Here is a 26,546-nt window from a genome sequence, read left to right on the forward strand (position 1 = left end):
CTTCGGCAATGCCATCAAGAATAAACTCAAAATACACATCACACTAAAAACGTCTAGAAACTAACAACCAAAATATAACAGACCCTCAAACAAACAAATAATGAGTAACATTATGTTACAAAACACACGAATATATCTCTTCATGTCTTTTGTTGAGCACTCAAAGTGTTATGTTTGCCTTGTTTTGACTTTTTCCCAAATGATTTCACTATGCTAACCACTTGTATCATTCTAATTTGGCCGACTCACTTCATTCATCCCACTTTCATTGTCATGCACTTATATTTATGTGATCTATTTCACTCAATAATTATTATTTGTCATAGCCACACTCTCTCATTCCTTTCTTGCCTTAAAATCTTCAGGGTTTCTATACTTGACCCCAATATTTTGTAGGAAATGCTTTATTCCATAAGCTTTATTTCTTAGTTCCATTGCTCCCAAGAAGTACTTTCCTCCGCATTTAGCCACTTTACTATCCTCTTGTTGTCAATAAGGATCACAGTATCCTCATTGCTATCACCGCCGTTGTAGCCAAGATGCCCTGCCACTGTGCCACCGCTAGAGAAGGAGAGCTCGCCGACTGTCCTGCCCAGCCCAGCTTGGTTTTGTGACTTTGTCCTCTGTTTTGGGGAGGGATAGAGTTGGATATTAAAAAGTTACATGAAGGTGTTTTTGAAAATAAATGTTATTAAAATTTCAGTTCCGTCTCTAAAAATTTTAATTCCCATGTCTCTATTGTCTGGAGCTACGAGACACAAAACAGTCATCGAGTCTCAGTACCAATACTCTATAGGCCCATACCAAAGGCAGTTCATTTAACCAGCCTAGTTTAACTAGAATATTCCATTATCTGAATCAAATAATTATAGTTTCATTTTCTTCTTGGATATAGAAATATAAACATCTGACAAACAATACTAATTAGTAGAGCTATGGTATATCTCAAACTCTCAATTAACAAATGGATGAGGACTTCTTAACCATGATGATAAACGGCATAATGACAAAAATGAGTACCAAAATTTAACAATATGTTTTGGCTTTGTTACAGATAAACTAACACTGGTTTTTCTGCTGAATACATCTCCCCATTCATGAAAACGGACTCAATTCAATTAAACATTGTTGATGCTTCCATATTCTGTTACATATCGCCAATAATGTATTATATTATTACCAAAAGACCAAGTGAACTCAGCAGGAATCAACCACCTAAAATTATAGCATTCCCCAGCTTCACAGAACATTTAGAACAGTGTTTTCACCATCCCTCATAGAGGCGAGCTTGTGAGGTTGTTACTTGCCACAAATTTGATCGCCTCTATTACATGTATTTGCAGGTATAACATGTATGCACGAATAGCAAAACTAAGCATATAAACAATGAACAACAGAAAGAAAATAATGTAAAAGGATTTTATCAAGTTAACAAAAAGTAAGCCCTCTTATTTTCCATAGCATCAATCCGTCTAGAACAAAAATATTAGGAGAAAACACACATTAAAGGGTGTACGGGCATCTGAAGCATGATATTTGCAACACAAAAACAACTATGACATTGATTCTAAAATGTCTTTCTATGCTCTTTGCTCAACATAGGAACCTGCAAGTCCAGAGGTTCCAAGAACAGTTACCTGCAAGAGAGAACCATGATTAGAAAAGATAATAGAAAATGACTGCAGTTATTAACAACTACAACATAGCAGAATACCAAATTAGGAAACTTTGTGAAAATAATTCAAGGAAGGATCGGAGAACAGGGATGAACAAGCTGAAAGGATAATCAACAAAATCTGCATACATTCCAAAGACTAAAGTAAATGTTGCAATTTGCAAATGCGCACAAAATTTGAAATCATAGTTTGTTGATTGGGTGCTGATGGAAATTTCGCGTCTCCTTGTCGTAAACCACTAATGATGCTGTGCTGTCGAATGGTGGTATCGTGGCAAATACCAGAGTGAAAGTGGCAGCTTTTTTGCATAGTTCACCTGAATTTTTCATTCAGCCATGGGGGTTTAGAAACTTGCCCCCATTGGCCACCATACTCCACCATGGACAATGACTTTTGAAAGCTTAAATATGCTTGAAATATGAATCGGAGTTTGAAGAAGGGGAAGGAGTCCTCGACCCGCAACAGATGGAGGAGGATTTATTCAATCACATAGTTTGGGTAAATAAGAGGGAACAAGTGAAATCTATGATACCTTTCCCCACTCTGAACCAGGCCACTGCACCTCATTTTTAAGTGTATCATCTTTGTGCCCAACTCGGCCTCCACCTTTTTCCGCAGATAGGTCTCATCAGGCCCGAAGGAATCCAAATAGGTTGAGTAGCGATTGAAAATGGTAATGAGAGCATTTTTCATATGCTCTGGCAAAGGCTTTACATCCTATGGAAAGAAACCAGATTATGAAATTAATTTGAAGGGTGAACAGGAACGTAACGTCATCTTATAGGTGAATAAAGCTAAATCAAAATACCTCGCCACTCATTCCAACACTGTCATCCAGTTCCATTTTTAAGGTAGTAAGGATCCCCCAAACTCCTCAACAGCTTCAGCTGCCCGAAACACGTTAGTCACAGTATGCTTGCCAGCTTTGTCATCTGTATCTTTGGATAAAGCTGCCTTCGCATCTTCAATGACAGAATCCGGAAGATCACTCCAATTTACAGCCATCAAATCCTTCAAGAGATTGTGAAGCTGAGGGTCTTTAATGTTAGGCGTGTGGGACACATCTTCGCTATAGAATCGCAAGTTTCCCAAGCCCATTGAGAGAGGAGCACAAAATTCTGCAAGAAAATCAACATAGTTTGTAGCCTCCACAAAAGTATGACTCACATCCAGAACGAAAATGAGCATAAGATAATAACTTCCTTTTCCAAATTAACACATCTAGAATTTGGAAGTTTTGATCTGACTCTATAGCAGCAGCATCAATTTTTGCAACGTAAACCATTGAAATTCAAATAGTAGCATCACGGTAATGCTTTATTCAGCTTCAACATGTCACAAAAACACAGCAACCCCACAAAACATTGAAATTGACAGCCAGAAAAGTACCAAACAATCCTAATTTAAACTATTAGATGAGTGTCTTTGTCAGTGAATGATAATTAAAACTTTCATAAACTCAGCTAGAAATTTCAAAAGGAATCTAACCCAATATAAGTCCAATATGCAATAGCAAGGGATTATTAGTTCATTTCGGGCATTACACATCCAAATCAATTAAAACATGAACTTTAAGCTCACTGAATACCTACATATATATCTTACAGGGTCCACATCAATAAATTGAATACTTAATCAAATACATAATCCAATCACGCAAAGGAACCCTAATTCCACATTAATTTAATCATTAAAAAATCTAACCTTTTGACAATGTTTTCGGATCAAAATCGACTTTTTTAGCACAAATTTCAGCTCCTAACCCAAAAATATAGAAGAAATCGTCGAGTGTGTACCTTGAGAGATGCGATTAGGGTTGCGAGAGGGAGAGAGGCTGAAAAGGGCTGGACGCAGAAAACGGTTGAGGTGGCGAGGAGGAAGGTTGTGGTGGTGTTGGTTGGTGGAAGCGGCGAGACAGCGAGATCTGGAGGAGAGTAATCGGAGAAGTGATCTGAGTGACGCCATTTTCTGCATGTTTTAGCACTTTGCAGCAACAAACTCAGGAGAAGGAAGAACGAAAAGAAGAAACAGCAGCTGCTCGATGCAACTTTTCTCTCAGTTTTGCCCCGGTTTTGTTTCTCAGGAAATTTTTGGTTAAGGACACTAATGACGAATTAAACTATTGTAATAACTAATAATTAATAAATTATTAAAATTAAATTGTGTCACTTTAACTCTTTTTTTTTTTGGAACCACTGTCTAGGGAAGTTAGTGCCACTGTGTAAGAATGCTTATTATACGAATTTAAATATTTAATTTTTATGTATGTATTGTGATTTGTGAATATAAATAGAGATAATAGTATAGTATCACATCATCTAGTTTTAAATTTATTATTTAAAAAATTATCTGAATTGCTTGATAATTATGTAAAATATTTTATATTATAAATATATTAAAATTAAAATTTACACGTAGTAATCTATTTTATATTTATATTATTGTTAACAGGTAAAATATATTAATTAACATAAAATTAATTAAAATAATGAATATTCGATTAGATAAATTTATGTATCAACTCAAATATCCAAGGTTAGAAACACAATATTTAAAATTATTTTATTTAAATTTATCAACTCAGGTAGGTACCATTTGACTATTAACTATAAAGTCGTTAAATTTGTGGTTATAAATTTAGAATGAAATACTAACTTGGTGTTATTCACTTATTCTTATTGCTATTTTGACTCAACTATAAAAACACCAATATGTTGCTGCCATGGACCGAATGAAGGTCACTTGACATTAGGGATGGCAAGCGGGGAAGTCGGCCTCGTCCCGTCTAATGAGGCGGTCCTAGAATCTTAGCCTGTCCCGCCTAATTGTAAGCTCTTCTTTTTTTTTAACTATTGACTATTAAGTAATATATATAATTTCACAACCATATTAATAAATTTATAATTTTTAATGGCATAAAAAATTATATTTTTTATATTCACAAACATTAAAATTTTTGTAATTATAAATATCTAATAAATATAATTATAAACCAAATTTTCATTCAAAATATAAGTATAAATATTCTCTCCAAAATAAAATAAATATAATTCAAAACATAATTATAAATATTGTCTCCAAAATAACATAAACATAATTCAAAACACTCAATTTTTATCTTCATACTCTTATAAGTTAGGTTGGGGAAGTTAGGTTTTGGCAAAAAAATTACAAAAATACCCCCTCATTAAAAAAAATCTTAGCCCGGCACCCCGCCCCGCCCCCGCCAAAGCCTGCCAAAGCCCGCAATTTAAGCGGTGCGGGTTAGGCGAACTTTTGCTATTTGGCAGTTCCGATTTTCCAGCCCAGCCCGCCTTTTTTGGCGGGTTACGCGGGCCGGTCCAGCGGGTTTAGACCCGTTTGCCACCCCTACTTGACATTGACATGAGGACCAAAACCCTCCACAAGAATTATTTATTTTGCTAGCAGCCAAGAACTATACATTCAAACCAACACCATCCATCTCAAAGCTTCTCTTATCCTCTCTGAATTACTCTCCAAGCCTCAACTCCATGGAAAGCAGCACAAACTCAACAACCATAACCGATGAGCAACCACAAATAGCTCAAGAATTCCCTCATATTATTCGTGTCTTTACCGACGGTCGTGTTGAAAGGCTTAGGGGAACAGATATTGTCCCACCTTCCCTTTACCCTCACAGTGTTGTCTCATCCAAAGACATCACACTTGACTCGCAAAACAACATCGCCGCACGTCTCTTCCTCCCCCCACCACAAAGCACCCGTAACCACAAGCTCCCTATCGTGATCTACTTCCATGGTGGTGCCTTTTGTGTCAACTCACCCTTTAATGCAGCATATCATAACTACCTTACTGCTTTGGTCTCCAAGGCCAACGTTGTGGCAGTTTCTGTTCAGTATAGGCTAGCACCGGAACATCCTCTTCCCGCCGCATATGATGACGCTTGGACTGCACTGCAATCGGTGGCTTCTCATGGGAAGAACAATGGACCTGAGCCTTGGTTAAATGAGCATGCTGATTTTGAAAGAGTATTTTTGGCGGGTGATAGTGCCGGTGCTAACATTGTTCATAACATAGTTATGATGGCTGGGCACCCTGATATGAATCTTGGCATAGATATTCTAGGGGCTTGTTTGAGTCACCCATATTTTTGGGGTTCAACTCCGATTGGATCGGAAGTGTTAGAACCAGGTAAAAGGGAGTTAGTTGATCGATTGTGGCCGTTTATATGCCCATCAATGCCAGAGAGTGACAACCTGTGGGTTAACCCAATGGCGGAGGATGCACCTAGCTTGGCTTGGTTGGGTTGTCGGAGAGTGTTTGTGTGCATAGCAGAGAAGGATGTACTGAAGGATAGAGGGAGGCTTTACTATGAGGCCTTGAGTCGAAGCGGTTGGACCGGGGTGGTGGAGATTGAGGAGACTGAAGGGAAAGGTCATGCATTTCACATACATGATCTTGAATGTGACAAGGCAAAGGAACTGATCACAAGCATGGCTGAATTCTTTAACAGGGACGCCCCTCCATTTTAGTTTTCAATATTACCATTTTGTTCTTTCTTCACTATGTTCAACTTTTATTAGAGTATGTGACTTTATAATCTTTCAAGCCAATTTGTGCATGTTTCAACTAAATCTACAAAACATTGTTATTGTAAAGAATGACTGAAACCTCAATGTCTGCATAATCAAGAATCATGAATGTCCCCTTGTCATTTATAGATATCAAAAAACAAAAAGGACACTATCATTGTGTAACAAGCAACTTGCTCTTCTTCCATTTGAAACAACCATATTATAAAAGCAGAAAACGCGTGCTAAATAAATAATTCCTGGTAGCAAGTCTAGAAAGCGCAAATAAAATATAGCTTGACATGATCGGGAAGAACACATTGGATGATGCTAGCTCTAGCCTCTAGAACACGACCGTGTCGAGCATCATTCCCAAGGTCTGAACAATGTTGGAAGACATCAAATTGGAGACATGCTCCTCAAGGTGCTTCTTAGCATCTTGCCTCCCCACGTTAGCGATTGCGAGTTTTTCTGGCGGTAACTCGTCTTCCTCCTGCACTGCCTTATTGTACTTGGTGGCTAATGATAGCATCTCCTGTAAAAGAAAGATTTAGGAATATGACTGGGGTGTGTGTATAATATAAATACCTAAATCAGCAATTGCTTTGAGATTCACACTTGCTTAAATATCTATGGTGACGGATCCAAGTATATTGATGAGCAACCTATAACTGCTAAATTTTACATGAAACGTGTATTTCTAGTTTGCATTAAGAATCTTAACTTACTTGAACAGTCTGTTCATTAGTTTTTGAATGAGAATCAAATTGTCTGAGTGTCAAACCATCAGTCCATTTCTTCTTGTGAAGATTAAGCAGCATCTTCTCTTCGAGCTCATTCTTCCTGTAGTTAATTGCTATTGAGTAATAATGCCGATTCAAGCCATGGATCAGAGCCTGACAAGGAGAATAAGCAGTTAAAACTTAAAAATGGTTAACACTTAACACACAGATTAGCAGCAGAACCTCTGCTTTGTAAGGAATTTCCAGAACACTCACTTGGATAGACGGCTTATTAAGATGGCCAAGGTTAGAGGTTGTCTGCCGTGGTTCCTGACCCAGCATCATAGTTTGTGGATTAATCAGCCGGAAAGCATCAATCACCACCTTGCCTTTAACACTCTGAATAGGGTCCACCACCACAGCCACAGCCCTTTGATTTAAAGCCTCAAAGCTCTGTTATGAGATTCAAAATAAATGCAAGGTAATGCCATGGCTCATAATACTAAATCCAACATCTTGTTCTCTCTTATTAAAGCTCCTCATCATAATGTTAATATCAATTATATATTGTCCCAGTGGTTCATAATTATATCAAACATTGAGATTAAAACACGAGAATTAATACTACCTAATTCAATTGCAGTTTAGTTGAAATTGTTGCTTAAAGCCTTAAATTTCAGAAACTCACATGTTTCTTTTAAAAGATGCATAGTAACACACATTAGTGTGCATCTCACTTCTTGTTTGAATTTTGAACAAGGAAAAACATTCTTGCACTCATCTACAAATTGTTCATTTAGTCTCAAGTTAAAAAATGACACGATATTACTAGACATTCTACCAAAATGAATTAAAGACCAAAGGGAAGTTGAAACCTGTTGTGTATTGATGTCCACTCCGGAAAGCCAGCAACCAAATCCAGGATGTGAATGATACCAACCAACAACCATCTCAGGTCTGAAACAAGTATTCAAAGTCGTAACTAACAGATGAAGAATAAAACAGACTTCACTCATGGCATACAAATTTAAAGACCAACTTAAAGCCTAAATATAATTTGGAAGACTAAATTGATACACATTTTAAACACTTAGAGATCAAATTGAAGTCAGAAATCTTTCGAAAAACTAGATATTGTCTATTTCTCTACAGGACTAACATTTTCGAGGGGTTTAGACTTTAGCGCACTAATTTAACATCACTCTAATGGCAATTCCATACAAACAATCCCAGACCCAAACATACAGTCACTCCCGAAATCCTAACTAAATGACTAATCATCTATCATTGTTCTTTAAAGGAAAGGGAATGAAATGACGGACAAATTATCATGGATGAGACATATGAGTACCCTCTACCATTTCTAACCCCAATGCCAAACTCACCTTAAATCTAATAGTATCCACAAAAATTCATTGCTATAATGCTATATGAATACATAATAACCAACCACATATCACTAATTCAATAATGATGAAAATTGCATTATCAAATCAAATGAAAATAAAATGAAAAGCAAAATTTACCTTCCAGTTTGCTTGAGCATATCAAGCATATTGGTCTGAAACACATGATCAACAGCCTCAACACTGACGCCAGTCCCACTCTGCGGCATAGCAAACACATCCACAACACGAACCGTGTACTCATCCACAAACTCCCCCAACATCAAACCCATAACTTCCATTGGAACCCCAGCCCTTCCTACAAATCCACACACATCAGACCACACCACATTAAACCCAGTTTTCAAAAACCAAACTTTATGGCATGTTTGTTTCAACAACTAAAAAATAGTCAATCCACAATGAAATCTTCTATGTAATTGAAAAAGCTAAAAACTATCTTTCTCAGAAGCTACTATCCAATCTTTCTATATATCCGTGAAAACTGATTTTTTTTTCCATGCATAATAATCAACTCTGCATACATAACCAATTCTGATTATAAATGAACTTTAGCTCAAAATAGCTAATCCAAACATAAACTAGGGTTCACGTGAACACTCAAATTTGCTCACATAACCTAATTAAGGTAAAAATAAGCTAACCCAAAGACAAGCTAGGGTTTCCAAGCTCAATTGACCAACAAAAACAGCAAAATAGAGCAAATTAAAATGAAAGCGGCGAAATTAGCTCTGAGCAATGAAAGATAACAAAGCTGAATGGGTTAGTGGTTAGGGTTTACCGTGTTTGAGCATTTTGAGAAGCGCGAGTGAAGAGATGTAGACTTGCTCGGAGGAATCGAGGGTGGGGGAATCCGGTGGTGGGTGGCCCAGTGCTCCGCCTGCACCCGCAACATCCTCTGTAGCCTCTCCATACCTGACATCAACTACAGATTCAAAATCCAAAGAGAGATAAAAATGGCAAAGAAGAAGCCTTGTGTTTTGTTCTTCCTTTCTTGTTAACGAAGACAGAAAGGTTGTTGAGGTTTCTTGTATCTGCAGGATGCTATAATTTGGCTAATGGCTTTTTGCAGAACAAGGCTTTTGTTTTTTATCAGAAACGACGACGTATTGTTGAAGGGGGAAAAAAAGAAAGGAAAAATATGTAACAAAAAGTTAAACAGAAAAGAGGCAAGTTAGCTCATTTTGTATTGGGCCTTATTTGGGCTATTTTCTATTGGGCCTCATCCGGCCTGTATAATAATAATAATAATAATGTTTTGGGCCTCTCCAAGTGCTCCTTGGTAGAAATGTCAACTGAAGAATCAGTTCCAATCAATGTGTCATCCTTAGGCTGGTAGCCTCATAATGGGTAAGGTAGAATAGGGTTTGGACTCTACTCTAATCTTATTTGTGAGTTGAAAATTTTTTTAAAATTTTACCATATTTTACCTGCGGATTGAGAAGTTCTCAACTCTAACCCTACCCGCACCCTAAAGTTTTAAACCTTACCCTATCCGACCCTATTCGCAGAAAAATAAAAAAATTTCAAACAAATATAATCAACCATTCCAAATTTCATACATATTAATAAAATAGAAAATAAAAAACTAAGTTCAAATTAAAATTAAAAATAATAAAATTTTAAGAAAATCTAACATAAAATTACAAATAATATCATCATCAATCAGTTTAGTAATTATTTCAAATTTTTATTTTAAGAAAGATTGTGAATTCAACACTCACTTTTTTCATTATATACATAACTTTTACATATATATTATATAATATATTAGAGGTGCGAGTAGAGTAGGATAGGGTATACCCTAAACCCGTATCTTACCCTACCCGCAGGCGAAACTCTACTCACAGACGAATTCACACTGCATCCTACCCTATCCGTAGCGAGTAAGGTAAACAATCATACTCGAATGGGTTGGTCCGAATTGAATACTCGCGAATAAGGTATAGATTGCCAACCCTAATCATCATGCAGTTGAACAAATTTAGTTACGTTAGAGAGCGACATTATTAGATGCTCATAAAATATTATGAGAATTGATTAAGCATCCTAATTGGAGTTTAATTGCTAATATGCCAATATTTGTATTAACGTAACGATATATAATTGATTTTTTTTACACTAGAGATGCATATAAATTAAATCATTCATACCAATAACCTCTTCTAAAGAACAAATTAATTGAAGATAATAAGTTTAATTATATGCATGTTTATATTCGAAAGGAGAATGCTAAAGGCAATACTTTTATAGTGACAAAATAGAGAATTAGCTAGTGATTATTGGCACAAACACCACCATGAATGAGGTTGAATTCATGTGTATTTCCTTTTGGATCTCTGTTGGTGAATTGGTGAGCAGGGAGGTAGGTTGGTGCAGCTGATGTGCCAATGCATATGTCCGATAGTTTAGCAGCCAAACAAGGCGAATTCTTAATCTCCATAAATATAATTCTCAAATTTTGTTTTATTTTATCATTGATTTAATTGCTTAGGTTTAGGTCACATAATTTTAGCTACGACCAAGAACAAAAAAAACAATTTAACCAATTGAGGATGAAGTCTGCATTGTCATTAACAAAAATGACTAATCTATTGATTTGTCTCTCCTAGTAAGTGTTTACCTAAAACTCTTATTTAATGACTATTTAATATTTAACTTATTCACTGAGTTGAACTTTTACTGTTTATTTGTTTATAATTGCGTGAGGAAATAATTTAAAATTTTGTATATATATACATATGTGTGAGAGAGAAGAAAGAGATATTCTTACAAGAAAATAACAAATAATTGCGGTATATATAGAGATTTGCGACTACTTTAAACTGTCGTTACAAAGATTATCATGGTGTTTGATAAATTGTTGGCCTTTAAAGTACTGACAAATAGATTTACTGAAGAGAGCAATGCTAGGGGGCCAGCAATATTTGTGATTGGTAGCCATCAACTAGTCATCAATGATGATTTGATGGTATGAGATTGGTGTGATATTTCATCAAATAGCTCATATTTATCTGCTGGTTACATGCTGGCCAAAATGCAATAAAATTGCTGCCCCCTAGACTTTTCTTACTGAAATTTTATAGTCACAAATAGAATTTAATATTCAGAATTTTAGATATGTTAGCCATATGTACTCATGTATTGTTAAATTCCATGCTTGTTAATATATTATGAGTTTGTTTCTTTTATTTAATGATTTATAAATTTTAAAGGCTAAATCTTATATGACATGATATTAATAAAACTAATTTCTTTAATAATTGGAATAATTCTCGAATAGTATTAAACTATAAAGTGAAATCAAAGGGTAAAAAAGAATTATATATATGATGCATTCTGTCATCTTGGATTATTTATCAAAAATTAAAGATCACCATCTTGGACTAAATTAAACGGATTTTGTTTTATCAGAAAATGAACTTTTTTTTCTCTTTTAATTTTAATTTGCTTAAAGAAAAACCGCGATACCAAAGGGACTAGTTTTCCTGGCCCAATATGATGAATAATAAATTTGGGTGCTTTGGTTAAGTTGAAATCCATATTAGAAAATGGGGTTATTTTTCAATGTTCAAATGGTTCAATTTATCTGTAATTTGCCCAATTCACAATATATAGTTTTATGTAAATTTTTTTATTCAATCTACATATAATTTTTAAATCAATGCATTAAATTGCAGCGATTTAAAATCGTTACAAATTTATATTTTAAAATCAATGTATCAAATAAAATTATTATTTAACGATAAAAATTATATGGTTGAAAAATAACTGAATTAATGAAATTAGTAGAATCAAATGCTTCATCACTGACATAATATGAAGAAATTAAATGTCACTATTTAGTTGTATGATGCCTTCTTAGTATGAGGGGATCTCATGTCACGAAGTCTCCTCTCTTGTGATAATATTTTTGCAAACCTGTAAATAAAGTTAACTCAAATGTGTTAGTAATACTACTAGAGATTAGTTAAATATATTATATTTGAAATTTATTTACTTTTACTAATATGATAACACATAATTAGTTTTCTTTGTAAAATTATTTTATACCAATAATACATAAAAATTTAATTTATATTACTGTAATTTGTTACTAACTTTTCAATATATAGGTATATGTGATATTTTAATTTATACTATTCTTGAGAAGTTGAATAATGAGCTTTTAAGAAATTATATATATACTTTAATTTTTTAGAAAATGACAACTAAGTCCTTGACCTTTTGATACGCGAATATTTAAGTTTTCGAGAATTTAAAAATACTTTTAAGTCTTTGACATTTTTAAAATCTGGACATATCGATTCCTCATGTTCGCTTAGTTCTGTGAGACCCATCGAAAAAATCAAACGTGACTCTCATTGTACTGACTTGGTTAATATGGATGAACACATGAAAGAGTTTTTAAAATAGGACAAATTAAATCCAGGGATCAATGTGTCCAAATTTTAAAGAGATTAAAGACTTAAATGTATTTTTAAATTCTCAAATACTTAAAAATGTCGAAAGACCAAAAAATTAGGAATTTATTTGTACTTTTCTCTTAATTTTTTTCTTCCTAATTTTACCTTTTGAGAGCTTCTTCATTGGTTCCTCCATTTTCTAAGGGTTCAATTTGACCATTCTCTAAATTAACCCTAGAAACCGGTTTCTTCAACAAATTATCACCAATTTGGCAAAGTCTCTCCAAATTCTCCTTAGTAGAAATATCAACTGAAGAATCATTTCCAATCAATGTGTCATCCTGCAAAATATGATGAACAAATTCAAAACCACTTAAGCTTATTATTTAACTTTAATGCTTCAATTTCAATAATATATAGAAGAGGTAAAAATATGGAAAATGCTTAGTGATTAGTGAACATTTAATTACCTGTATCCGGAGGTAATTTTCTTCTGAATGAAGTGCTCGAGTGAGAGTAGCTATATGGAAATCAACCATATCAGAACTTGATTGAGAGAAAACATCAATTAAGGGAGTGGAACCACCTTGAGTTAACCAATCCAATAGCCCCCATTTAGCTGCAACTTTTGCATTGAATTTTTCTTCATTTTTGGCTGTTCCAGTTCCTATTGAAATTATTAAGAACCGACTATAGTCCGAAGGTTTGATTGGAAAGAAATCAACATTTTCATCTATCATTTGCTTTGTTAATTGATTCATGGCAACTAAAGTCTGCAAAATCATATAAATTACACACAAAAACAAATTATATTAGTATATACTAATTCCAAAATTATTAATAATGTTTTCAATAGCAATTATTAATAATAAGAATTTAATTATATTGCTAGATATTCACATTATAAAATTTTATCATCCCAATTATAAGATACTTATTTATTTGTTATTTGCCTTGTTAGATAATTAATATATAAGTGATAGACTCAAATATTAATTAGATGTATATTTCAGTGTAACAAACGGTTTAGTTTTTGGTTTTACACTGAAAAAGTTTATTTAAATAATATTTATGTTATGCAAGAATATATGTTTTGCGGCAGATTCCAGTAAATAGCGACAGTTTTTATAACCCTCTAAAAATGTGCTATCATTTGTTGGTATTATTGTAGTGAGTTTAACTGTAAGAAGACAAAAAAAAAGTTTGGTTGTAGCGACCAGTTATTCTAGGTAAGTAGCTATTATTTAAAACCGCCGCAAATAATTTTGTCACACCTCGTAGAATGGCGGTTGTTAAAGCACCTCTAAATCTTTTAGCAACAGTTTATAAAACCAAGAAAAAAATCGCCACTAAATGTCAATTGTGTTGTAATAATGATATTAAATAACCTATAAACATACCGGATTATTAGCACAAACACCACCATCAACGAGGTTGAATTCATGTACATTATTTCCTTTTGAATCTTTGTTGGTGAAGTGATGAGCAGGCAGATACGTAGGTGCAGCTGAGGTGCTAATGCATATGTCTGAGAGTTTAGCATCCAAGCAAGGCCAACTCTTAATCTGCATAAAAATAATTCTCAAATTTTGTTAGGGTTTATTTGATCATTGGTTTAATTGCTTAGGTTTAGGTCACATAATTTTATTAGCTAACAAGAACAAAAAACAAGTCAATCAATTGAGGATGAAATTTGCATTGTCATTAACTAAAATGACTAATCTAGCAACCAAGTTTTTTTCTTTTAATATATATAAAATAATCAATTGATTTGTCTTTTTATTTTTTGATGAGCATGCATGCTTATTGTCTTAATGTCTTTAACCTAGACAATTATATACGTTTAATTTGTACATATAATGAAGGATGATTATAAGTATTCCAATTCCAATGAGAAACAAAAAGAAAGACAATAATCATTTTTGTCTTTTTCTATACAAAAAAATATAGGGAGATAATGAGAATACTAAACAACGTAAACAATAGATATATTGAATGTTCAATTCAATAGGTATGCAGATGATTATGCTGATTATTCTTAATTGGATGGTTGTTTTTTTTATTCGATTTATTCATGTACAGTTAACAATAGCTGTATGTTTAATTCACTAAATGTGGAGATGGTTATTTAATGTTAAAGTTTAGGAAGTAATTTGGGGTGGAATATTTGTTTACTTTATTAGGTCAATTTTAGAGTCTATTATTCCCATTATTTAAAAAAGTCATTATCTACCTAATAAAACCGTATATATTATTCAATTTTTAACACTGAACATCCAATAAATAAAAAAAAATAAAAGTAGCTAGATCCATCAAGATATAAAGAGAGTGAAACCTGGTATGATGAGAAAATAATTGGTTGCAAACATTTGATGTCAAAGGTGGGAATGACAACATTGGTGATGGTCTCATGCAAACGAATGTCTCCAAGTTTCTCTTTAACCACTCCATGCAAGTATTTTCCATCATATTTTGGTCCTCCCAATTGTCTTATCATCTTTGCCATCAATGTTGCACCTAAGCCTCTGCAAAGAAATTAAATTGAAAGTGATTAAATTTAATTTGGATGGTCTAAATTGAACTGGGAGTTGACTTAGCTTGGTCAGGACATTAGGTTATTAATTAAGTTATTGTTTCAATAATTAGTAGCTCATTATTAGTTGAATCGGAGTTAATTAAATTATATGATACAATTTAATTTAATTTAATTTAAAGGGTCTTGTTAAACATATTTATATTTTAAGAGTATTATAAAAAAATATTTGACTAAAATTTTCTTAAAAGATTTTTTGTATTAAATATCTAACAATTTTAAATAACTTTTATTATTATATTCTTAAATTATGTTCTATTGTTCACAAAATCCTTTAAATAAATAATTGGCGTGAATTAATCCCTCAAACCTATTCAAATCGGACTTGAAAATTGACCTACCTCTTCACTAGCTTTTAGTTATAATTGATTGGTTGGGATAGAATTTTAATTACATACCAAGAATCTTTTATATATATATATATATATATATATATATATATATATATATATATGGAACAAGATTATCTAATATTTGGTTGTAATATTTGATTACATCATACTAGAAGAGAATAAATGCAATAAATACTAAAATAAAATGGATACAAAAACTCATTTAATATGTAACTAGGGTTCAATAATTCAAGTGTTTATAATTATCTTTCTCTTAAATGTTAACATAGCATGTTCTTTATTTGAGAAGATATTATCTCTTTTTACTAGTGATATTTTGAATAATTTTTTTTTTCTTTTGCAATAAGCATCAAATTTAGACTTTTAATAGTGAAATTCTAATAATATATCATAATATCATCTCATGATACTACTTAATTTTTTAAATTGACAGAGTAAATATATAAATAATTATATTTCTAACAAATAATTTTTTTAAAAAAAATAACTATATATGTTAAAAAAAAAATGATATATCTCAAAAGTGGATTATTACCTAGGTTGTGGAAAAATTTTTGGGCAGTGCTCCAAATAAAATGGTTTGATATCTTTAGCAGCAAAAAGGGGACGATTATTTTGATCTGGAGCAGTTAACATTGCAGTTACAAGTCCTCCAGTGCTTGTTCCTGATATCACATCAAAATAATCTGCAAGTCTTGCATCTTCACCATCTAACTCCTGCATGCATGCAAAAGTTAAAATTACATACAGTACAGTTTAACTAACTTTATATTAAGATTCTCTTATTTAGGTTTTAATTTATCAGCTGGAATTCTAGAGAAAGCTTAGCTTATATATTTCACTGAACATAGACTATATATAATGGGAATTGATGCATATATTATTGTTAATAAAATACTATTTATTATATTGATTTATAAAAACTGTTATTTAAATTAAATTAAATTAAATATGACTTCAAGTCTTGACTAATATAACCTAATAACAAGTATATCATCTTTTAATTTAATATAGTAAAATTTTAATTTAAACATGGTGTATTAATAGGTACCTAGCTACATCCAGATGGAGGAGAAATTTATGTTTTGATATAGAGAATATTTGAGAAAATAATGTTAAAATAAATAAATAAAGAAAAAAACCCAAAACAGTCCTGACAATTATTTCAAAAGACAACGAGACTTTTGACAAAAAAATATACCAACCCAGTTCCTGAGTTTTACTTTTATAGGACAGATTAGCCCCTGTGCCAAAAAAAGTCAATGTTATTTTTTTTCATATGGACTAATCAATCCTAAAAAAAATTATCAGAGGCTAGATTGGGTGTTTTTTTTTCTTGGGACCTCGTTGTCTTTTCGAGATAATTGTCACGGGTCGAATGGGATATTCACTCATAAATAAAGCAAGAAAGAAAGCATATCTACAAATTCATATATAATCTCATACCTGAAGATGAGATTCAAGGAATTCAAGAATGGTAGCTGGAATAATGCCCCTAACACCACCTCCATCAATGCTAAGAATGGTAATTAAGTTCCCATAAGTTGGGGGCTGAAGTTCAACACATGATTTTGACCTCTGAACGGATGACATACTTGGCATGGTAATTAACAATATGAATTAGAGGATTTTGGTGCACAAATATAGTAATAATTAAATTAAAGATGAAAGAAAATATATATATACTTAATTATGGTGGGTAGCAAAGAAAGTAGTATATAATATGATGCACTTATATTATGCTAAGAAAGATTTGAGGTTTTGGTATGAAGATATTGGTTTGCTCATAGTGCATATTTATAGGAAGAAAGAGCCTATGAAGTTGAATTGGTTTCAGTTTTATAAGTCAAAGAGGACCAAACAATTTCCGAGTGAAGACAAAATCAAAGGCTGCGCTTATGTTGGAAAATATTTAATTTTGTGGAATTTTCTTGCATGCTGTGTGCATTTATTATTGGTTACATTGCCATAACTGTTTCAATTTGCTGTATCATGCCCTTTTACATCTTCTATTAATTAAATAATTAATTAGTCACATATAATTTTTTCTTTTAGCGAAACATATGGAAGATTTTTGTCTAATATATAGTAGGTAAAATATGTTATGTGTGTATTAAAAATTAATTACTAATTAATATTATGGTAGAAATATATATTTGATATTTTATTATATTTATGTAGACACGCTTAATTATTTTGTTTATGCATTTGATTATTTTACTATAATATATTTAATTATTTTAACATTTTATTATTTAATTAAAAAAATATATAAATATTTATATATAATTACTAATTTAATGACTCATTTTTAATTTTATAATATGTATCATTTATATATATATATGGTACTAATTAATTTCATTGAGTGAGTCAAGAGTTAATTATTACTTTTATATTTTTATTAGGAATAAAAAATTATGATAAAATGGATCAGATAGTTAGTTAATTAAGAAACCAATCCCATCTTAGGGAGAAAAATATAAATAGCTTGATTGAATTTTCGAAGTTTGAAACTTCCTATGGTCAAAATAAATTGTAAATTACTCTTACAACTCCGCGGATAAGACAATTATTGACTTGATAATTTTCCACTTGGTTTTGTTTTCTTGAATTAGACAAATTTTGGCTAGAGATATTTGTGGCAGTTTGTGTGTGTGTGTCCTTTTGTTTTGTGACAAAGAATTTTTCTGAATTTTTAGTTTGGAAAACTTTCATTAATTGCAGACTCAATACGTTGAACTTTCTTAGTATGTTAGGTCACATAACTTGTTGCGATTTATATAAATAACTACATTCCACGTGTTTTTTAATTACTAGTAACTGGGAAAGGTTTCTTGCTTTATAAGTATCTTTGATTATTAAGCACTATAATTTGTTTTGATATGTAATTTTCTTTACCAAAGATTTTCACATTATGAATTATTCTTAGCAATTGTTGAGGGATACTGAGAGATAAGGGTGGCTTACAAAATTTATATATGAATTAGATTTTTATTTCCTAGTTAAAATAAATGACTTTTAAAAACGAGAAATTTAATAAATTTCAATAATTTTGCAATTAATTAAAAGTTCAGTCAATTGTTTATTATAATTAATTTTTTTAGTTTTTTACGATATTTTTTAAACAATTAAATGACTAATTTAAATAACTAATTTACTGTAAATTTAAATTTTATTTATTTAAATAAATGAATTAATTAATTATTTGACCAATATAAATTGATTTATTATAATTAATTCTTGGAAAAATAACTTTCCTCATATATCTACTTCTAAGAAGACATATTTTTATTACTACTTTTGAAATAAACAAACAAGATGTAAGAAAAACTTATAACGCCAAAAGTATATTGTTATATTCAAGTGTGTTTTTCATACATTTTTTTATTATGTATTACTATATCTACTTTATAAGATAATTAATTTGGTAATTAATTTTTTATATATACGTAGCATGCATGAATATTGAAGATACTCATTTTTATTATTAGAAGTCTCGTATCTGATAAAAGTAAAATTTTTAGATAGTTTATAAACGTGAGACATCCTCTATTCTATGAATTGACTTTTGAAATGAAGTTAAATCCACTCAATTTTAATTTTAATATAATATCCGATTTAATATTATTAAATCACCTACATGTAATAAGTATTCATGTCTGTTATGATTATTTCTTAATACAAATCACATGAACAAATTTGTGTTGAATGCTAATTAAGATCAAGTGTACATGTAATCACAATTATAATTCAATTGAGTGAGAATTCATTATTATTGTTTCTCTGCGTACAATTATATGGAAGCTGAAAAAATAATGGAAAAATTAAACTACTGAAAATTACATTTCTTTTTATAAGAGTCTCATGCTTGACCTCTATGAAAGATCTTAAATCTCAAATGTATTCTAAATTTTATTAATAATTTTTTAAACAACTAATAACAAATCGATCTGAACAATAACTGAAATCATCAATGAACTTAATAGAATTAAATGTTTTTCTTTTATTTACCAAAACACAAGATGAAGAAATTAAAAGGCACTAGTGACGGGTCTTTTTAGTGTGTGGGGATCTCACGTCACGAAGGCTTCTCTCTTGCGAAAGTATTTTGGCAAACCTGAAGACATTAATAATTAAACATTATATTTATCTTGTGACTGAATTTGTAATTTGCAATAGGATTATGTTAATTAATTGAATAAAATAAATAATATAATTAATAAAAATTTAATTTTAATGCACTGACAGTAGTCGTACAATCATCACATCCGTTCTTTTATATGATAATTCACGTGGTCAATGTAAAAGTTAGTTATTTTTATTAATGTGTAGGGCTGGCAATGGGTAGGGTAGGGTAGGGTTTAGACCCTACCCTAACCCTACCCGCAGGTTAAAAATTTCATTAAAACTCTATCCTATCCTACTTGCGGGTTGAGAATCTCTCAACCCTAACCCTACCCGCACCCTAAAATTCTAAACCCTACCCTACCCTACCCTACCCGCAGAAATATCAATTTTTTCAAAGTAAATATAAAATTCAATTATTTCGAATTTTATACGTATTAATAACATAAAAAATAAAAAACTAATGCTCTAAATTACTAAATTAACTAACTAGTTTAGTAGTTGTTCACTTATTATAAGTCATTACATAAGAGAGGTTATGGGTTCAACTCTCATTTCTTTCATTATATAGAGAAATTTTTATAAAATATGTGTTATATATGAGATGCGGGTAGGGTAAGGTAGGGTACACCCTAAATCCGTACCCTACCCTACCCGCAGGCATACCCGGACCGTACCCTACCCTACTCGAACGGGTTGGACCGGGTTGGGTACCCGCGGATAAAGTATGAATTGCCAGCCCTATGTGACGTTATATAATTGAATGCACGTATAAAACTATTTTATACTGATCGTGGATCAAAATTAAATTTTTATAATGATAATAATAATAATACACACGTATAAAAAGTTTGAATTTTTAGTAATTTTACCTTTTGAGTGCATCTTCATTTGTTTCTCCATTTTTGATTGGCTCAAACCTACCATTCTCTAAATTAATCCTAGAGACTGATTTCTTCAATAAATTTTCACCAATTTGGCTAAGCCTCTCCAAATTCTTTTTGGTGGAAATGTCAACGGAAGCATCAGTTCCAGTCAATGTGTCATCCTGCAATTTAACAAATTAAATTAGTCACTTAAATATGCTTATTAATGAATTCCTTATGTACTTATTTGTTTTCAATTGCTAGAATAGATAGCAGCCACATTAATTAGATGCTTTTGAAATATCAAGTGACGAGTTTTGCTTGGTATACATTTAAAATAAAATGATATTTGAAGGCATCCTGATTAAATATTTTACTTTTTCTTAGGTATTAAAATTACCGACTATATTACTTGTAAATTAAAACTAGTCAAAGATAGTTATTAATATAAAATATATGTTGAAATATAAATATATATTAAAAAAATTACATCATAAATATATTTGTATTTATACATAAATATATTGATGACTAATTTTAATGATTGATTTTAGTGTACACATTCTTATAAAACTACGAATTTTAATTCAAAAATAGAGAAAAAACTAATATTTTTTTTTTGCGAAATTTTTTAACTCTATTTAAGAATATATAATTTGAATTTCTAACACATGTTTAAACAAATTAATGAGTTAATGACTATTCGTCTAATCAAAATCAATCAAAAAGATAATTATTTCAAAAAAGTTATACACTGCTATACAAAGTTGTAAAATTCAATTTACCTGAATTCGAAGGTAATTGTGTTCTAAATGAAGTGCTTGAGTGAGAGTAGCTAAATGAAAATCAGCCATATCACCACTTGATTGAGAGAAAACATCAATTAAAGGAGTGGAGCCACTATGAATAAACCAATCCAAAATCCCCCATTTTGCTGCCATTTTTGCATTGAATTTTTCTTCATTTTTGGCTGTCCCAGTTCCTATTGAAATTATTAAAAACCGACGATATTCCGCAGCCTTGATTGGAAAGAAATCAACATTTTCATCAAGAATTTGCTTTGTCACTTGATTCATCGCAACTAATGTCTGCAAATCATAAAAAAATTAATTATTTAAAAAAAATTATACAAAAAAATAATTATTTAAATACATGAATCTAATTTTAGTGTAACTTTTTTTTTATATTATCAAAATCATCAAAATTAAACAACAACAACAATAACTACTAATAATAATAAGTTAATTAAAAATGTATACCGGATTATTGGCACAAACACCACCATCGATGAGGTTGAATTCATGTGGATTTCCATTTGCATCTTTGGTAGTGAATTGATGAGCAGGGAGATAGGTTGGTGCAGCTGATGTGCTAATGCATATATCGGATAATTTAGCATCCAAGCTTGGAGTACTCTTAATCTGCATATACATATCAATAAGTTTCGGTTTTTGTTAGGTTTTTCTTTTCTTCATATATGGTGATATGGTTATTTTTATTTTTATCTCACCAAAAATGATGTCTACCTATGAATGAATACTTAAAAGAAATTCTAAATAAGAAATTAAGAGAAAGACTTGAAGATTAAAATGAAATTAAAATATTAATACATTAAATTAAAAATTACATTTTTTTAGAGTATATGAAATTATGATAAAATAATTTTTTTTAAAAAATTAAACTAATAAAAAAAGACGCATGAATAGTTATATCTTTAATAAATATTTTCTCACACAACGTTTTTTTGGCTTGTGAAAATTTTTTTTATTTGTCTTATGTTAAAATAAATTTTAGTGTCTTCAAGGATTTAACTCTAATTTTTTAGGTTATACAAATTTTAATATCATGTCATAAATTTTTTTTCAAAAATTTAAACTAATAAAACAAGATATAATAAAAGAAGATATACGAATAATTGTGTCTTTAATAGAAATAAGTCAAGATATAAATATTTTTTTAATAAATAACTGAAATATTTTATTTGAAGTAATTATGATTGAAAATCCAAATTTCGTTGACCATTATTTTATTCTTTTGCCTCAAAGTTAATCAATAGTTATGCTTTCCATCACACATATATATAAAAGAGAATTATTTAAAAAAACGAATCATGAATAATTAATCTGTCATACTAACAATAACTTAATTTTGTTTTTCAGCAGCTAGGACGTGTTACTACTGTTATACTATTTAATTTTGGTGCAGTTGTCAAACCGCTACGACAATCGGCACTATCTTGTCAATTTGCGGCGGATTTGTAAACGGTCGCCAATTTTCTACTGCCATCTTTTATATCTGTTGTAGTGTTTAGATAATGCTGATGGCAGCAACTTTCTTATGGATGTCAAAATTTCAAACCCTAAACATTTAAAAAAAAAAACTAGGTCCCACATGCAATAATCCCCCTACCCATTTTTTTTTATTAGCTAGGTCCCATGTATGCAAATTGGAAATTCATTGTCATTTCAATACAATGAAGATCAAAGTTAGACTTTTCTCAAAGAGTGATGATATTTAACTTAAAAGTTTCAACTAACATCTCAAAGTAGGTAGGTGTTAGTTTGATATCAATATGATCTTATTAATGGTGACCAAAATTAAAAAGAGTTTGTGTTAAAATGTGAGTTACATACATCAGAATATAATAAATTAAATTTCCATTTTTTTTGGAAAATTTTCTAAGAAAAATTAAAGATAGAAAAGGGAAAGGAACCTGATAAGATGAGAATATAGTTGGTTGCAAGGACTTGATATCAAAAGTGGGAATGACAACATTGGTAATTGTCTCATTTAAACTAATGTCTCCAAGCTTCTCTCTAACCACTTTATGCAAGTATTTCCCATCATACTTTGGTCCTCTCAGCAATGATTTTATTACCTTTGCCAGTAATGTTCTACATAGCCCCCTACAAGAAATTACATCATAAAAAATATTTAATAACAAAAAAATAACCAAAATAAGTTAGAATTTATCTTATTTAATATTTATTAATTATTTCAATAATTAATGAATAATAAATAAAACATGTTCTGACTATTTTTTTTTCTATATTATATGGCTTTAGAATATGTAGAATTCTTAAAATAAATATATTCTAGTTTGATTAATTAAAGCTCTATTTTAATGTATTTTTAGTGTAAATTTTTATATTTATTGACATTCAATCCAAAATTGTTAGGTTGATAAAAGTAATTATTTACTTTCAAAATAATAAATATATAAAAATTAACTATCTTTATTCATCAATAATATCTATATATAATACTTAATTACCTATTTATATAAAAAATAATGAAACAAACTTAGTTTTTATGTGTGTAAATGTGTAATAATATCTTTAAGATAAAAGATAGCTATATATATGTGTTAAAAAGAAACATGAAAGAATATATTTGAAAAGTGAATTATTATTACCTAGGTTGTGGGAAAATTTTTGGACAGTGTTCCAAGTAAAATGGTTTGATATCTTTAGCAGCAAAAAGAGGACGATTATTTTGATCTGGAGCAGTTAACATTGCAGTTACAAGGCCTCCAGTGCTTGTTCCTGATATCACATCAAAATAGTCTGCGAGTCTTGCATCTTCACCATCTAACTCCTGCATGCATACAAATTGAAGGTTGTAGTTTAATTTTCTCTTATAAAAATTAAAGAAATAATATTTTTATCATAATTTAGTATACTGTCAGTGTGTATTTTTTATTTAATACCGAAAGATGTATTTTTTTATATTATCTCTTTTGAATAAATTACTATTTGTACTCATAAAAGATACAGATGCTAACAAATGTACCCATATAAAAATAAAATGATAATTATAACCATGAAAGATGGCTTTCGTGTGCCAAGATTACCCGGACGTTAGTTACACAATTGGTCCGTTAGAATATTCTTGGCACACGGAAGCTATCTTCCGTGGATACAATTGTCGTTTTATTCTTATATGGATATATTTGTCAGCGTTTGTATCTTTCATGGATACAAATGGTAATTTATTCATCTCTTTTATTATCTTTAGCGTAATGTTATACTAAAAATCAGTTGCAAATAAACGGTTGCTATTTGCTAATTTTTTTTATAGTAATAGTATTGTTCAAAACACTAATTATCATATATTAGCCAAAATAATATTTAGAACTATTATGATCAAAATTCCTCAAATTCTCTTATTAAATAGCTTATTTTTAGTATATAATTAGGTAATAAAGCTTGACTTCCCAAATATTGAAGTTAAAGAGCTATATGATATATTAAGTAGATATATATGTGTATTTTATAAGTAGTGGTAAAAATAATAAAAATAGAATTAGTTAAGATAAAAAGCAATTTCTAATTTAAGAGATATTGGATACAAATTTTTGAAATAGAAAAAAATTGTGTACCATTTTTTGTTTTTTATATTTTTATTGTTCGAAATATAACTATTTATATTGCCTTCCTCCTATCAACTTAAGCTTTTAGAATGTATTGTATCAGAATATGATATTAGAGTTTTATGTTTGAAAAAATTAAAATTCGATTTTTAATGAATTCCAAAAGTAAAAAAAAAAAATAGCATAAGACAAATAAAAAAAGGTCTATACAAAAATTAAGTAAACCTAATTAATTAAAAAAAACTATTGCTTAAAAAAATATTAAAAATATAATTATTTATACTGTTTTTTTTATCAGTTTATCAGTTTAAATTTTTTAAATTAGTGATTCTATAACATCTATTATACATAATAATAATATATATAGATATAGAATTATAGATATAGTAGCGATAGATGCTTAGATAGACATGGTTTGAGAAATTATATGAGATATATAGTTTTGAACCTAATAATAAACACAGAATTAAATTAAGCAAGTCCAATAATCCAGAAGAAAATCAGTCTCCTCTGTAGCTACAAGTTCATCATCTCGTACCTGAAATTGAGATTCAAGGAATTCAAGAATGGTAGCTGGAATAATTCCCCTAATACCACCTCCATCAATGCTGAGAATGGTAATTAAGTTCCCATAAGTTGGGGGCTGAATTTGTTCAACACTTGAGTGTGATCTCTCAACGGATATACCTTGCATGCTTAACAATATTAATTAGATATGATTTTGTGCTTAATTATATGTAGCTATGTATGTGTAAAGAACTAAAGATCAATATATAATGCTAAAAGTAGAAAAAAGCTCAATAATTGTGTGTATGTGCTTATTAAAGAACTTAATGCTATCTAAGGAAAGATAATTAATTGAGGCTTTTGCAATTTCTATTATCATATTAATTGGTGTGTTCAAAGTGACTATTTATAGTGATAAGACCCCATCAAGTTGCATTGATTTATTTAATTTGTAGGCCAATTTAAATAAAAGACAGTCACCACTGGCTGCATGTATATGTTGAATAAAAATTTCTTTCTACTTGTCCTTAAAAATTAAATGTTATTTGTCTCGGATTATTAAATTTGTTAAATATATAATTATTTATGTATTTTTTTATCAATTTAAATTTTTAAGATAAATATTTTATTATATAATATTAGAATTTTTATGATGAAAAAGTCTAGAGTTCAACTTTTATTACTTTAAAAAGAAATTTAGTATAAGACAAAAATAAAAAAAGTTTTAAAAAAGAAAAAAAAATCTAACATAATAAAATTAGTAAAGCATGGAATGAAAAGTTAATCAACATTAAATTTATAACTTTTAAGTTTCAATTATATATAAATCTTACTATCTTAATTTAGATGTGATTAGATATTTACTTTTTCATTTAACCAACTTTCATATTTTAGAGAAGTTTAATCTGCTAAAATTTAATTGATGCAAATCCAAAAATTTTTTTTTGCTAACTAACGTATTAAA

At 30.2% G+C, this 26,546-nt stretch overlaps 5 protein-coding genes across 5 annotated transcripts; 1 reads left to right on the forward strand and 4 right to left on the reverse strand.

Annotated features, from left to right (window-relative positions):
- Positions 1 to 1,405: 1,405 nt before the first annotated feature.
- On the reverse strand, positions 1,406 to 3,817 carry LOC130935276 (succinate dehydrogenase subunit 5, mitochondrial). Its single transcript, XM_057864962.1, is given in 6 exon segments — positions 1,406 to 1,637; positions 2,209 to 2,228; positions 2,231 to 2,393; positions 2,485 to 2,537; positions 2,540 to 2,794; positions 3,473 to 3,817. Coding segments are annotated over 6 exon segments (726 nt in total). The 5' UTR covers positions 3,651 to 3,817; the 3' UTR covers positions 1,406 to 1,580.
- A 1,315-nt stretch (positions 3,818 to 5,132) lies between these two features.
- On the forward strand, positions 5,133 to 6,247 carry LOC130933371 (probable carboxylesterase 2). Its single transcript, XM_057862967.1, has one exon. The coding sequence runs from the start codon at positions 5,189 to 5,191 to the stop codon at positions 6,188 to 6,190; it is 1,002 nt and encodes a 333-aa protein (XP_057718950.1). The 5' UTR covers positions 5,133 to 5,188; the 3' UTR covers positions 6,191 to 6,247.
- Positions 6,248 to 6,334: 87 nt separating this feature from the next.
- LOC130933373 (26S proteasome non-ATPase regulatory subunit 14 homolog) lies at positions 6,335 to 9,411 on the reverse strand. The gene is made up of 6 exons (XM_057862968.1): positions 9,139 to 9,411; positions 8,478 to 8,655; positions 7,827 to 7,908; positions 7,228 to 7,404; positions 6,958 to 7,125; positions 6,335 to 6,764 (listed from the first exon to the last, which is right to left on the reverse strand). The coding sequence occupies exons 1-6, from the start codon at positions 9,149 to 9,151 to the stop codon at positions 6,573 to 6,575; spliced, it is 810 nt and encodes a 269-aa protein (XP_057718951.1). The 5' UTR covers positions 9,152 to 9,411; the 3' UTR covers positions 6,335 to 6,572.
- Positions 9,412 to 11,712: 2,301 nt separating this feature from the next.
- Positions 11,713 to 17,487, reverse strand: LOC130933370 (patatin-like protein 2). Its single transcript, XM_057862966.1, has 7 exons — positions 17,156 to 17,487; positions 16,245 to 16,426; positions 15,099 to 15,288; positions 14,164 to 14,328; positions 13,234 to 13,536; positions 12,929 to 13,104; positions 11,713 to 12,278 (listed from the first exon to the last, which is right to left on the reverse strand). Exons 1-7 carry the CDS (start codon positions 17,309 to 17,311, stop codon positions 12,200 to 12,202), a joined length of 1,251 nt encoding a protein of 416 aa, XP_057718949.1. The 5' UTR covers positions 17,312 to 17,487; the 3' UTR covers positions 11,713 to 12,199.
- A 1,869-nt stretch (positions 17,488 to 19,356) lies between these two features.
- On the reverse strand, positions 19,357 to 25,923 carry LOC130936383 (patatin-like protein 2). Its single transcript, XM_057866447.1, has 7 exons — positions 25,614 to 25,923; positions 24,119 to 24,300; positions 23,417 to 23,609; positions 21,963 to 22,124; positions 21,489 to 21,791; positions 20,710 to 20,885; positions 19,357 to 19,829 (listed from the first exon to the last, which is right to left on the reverse strand). Exons 1-7 carry the CDS (start codon positions 25,767 to 25,769, stop codon positions 19,754 to 19,756), a joined length of 1,248 nt encoding a protein of 415 aa, XP_057722430.1. The 5' UTR covers positions 25,770 to 25,923; the 3' UTR covers positions 19,357 to 19,753.
- Positions 25,924 to 26,546: the final 623 nt, after the last annotated feature.

The sequence above is a fragment of the Arachis stenosperma genome, chromosome 6 (assembly GCF_014773155.1).
Source record: "Arachis stenosperma cultivar V10309 chromosome 6, arast.V10309.gnm1.PFL2, whole genome shotgun sequence".
Lineage (NCBI taxonomy): Eukaryota > Viridiplantae > Streptophyta > Magnoliopsida > Fabales > Fabaceae > Arachis > Arachis stenosperma.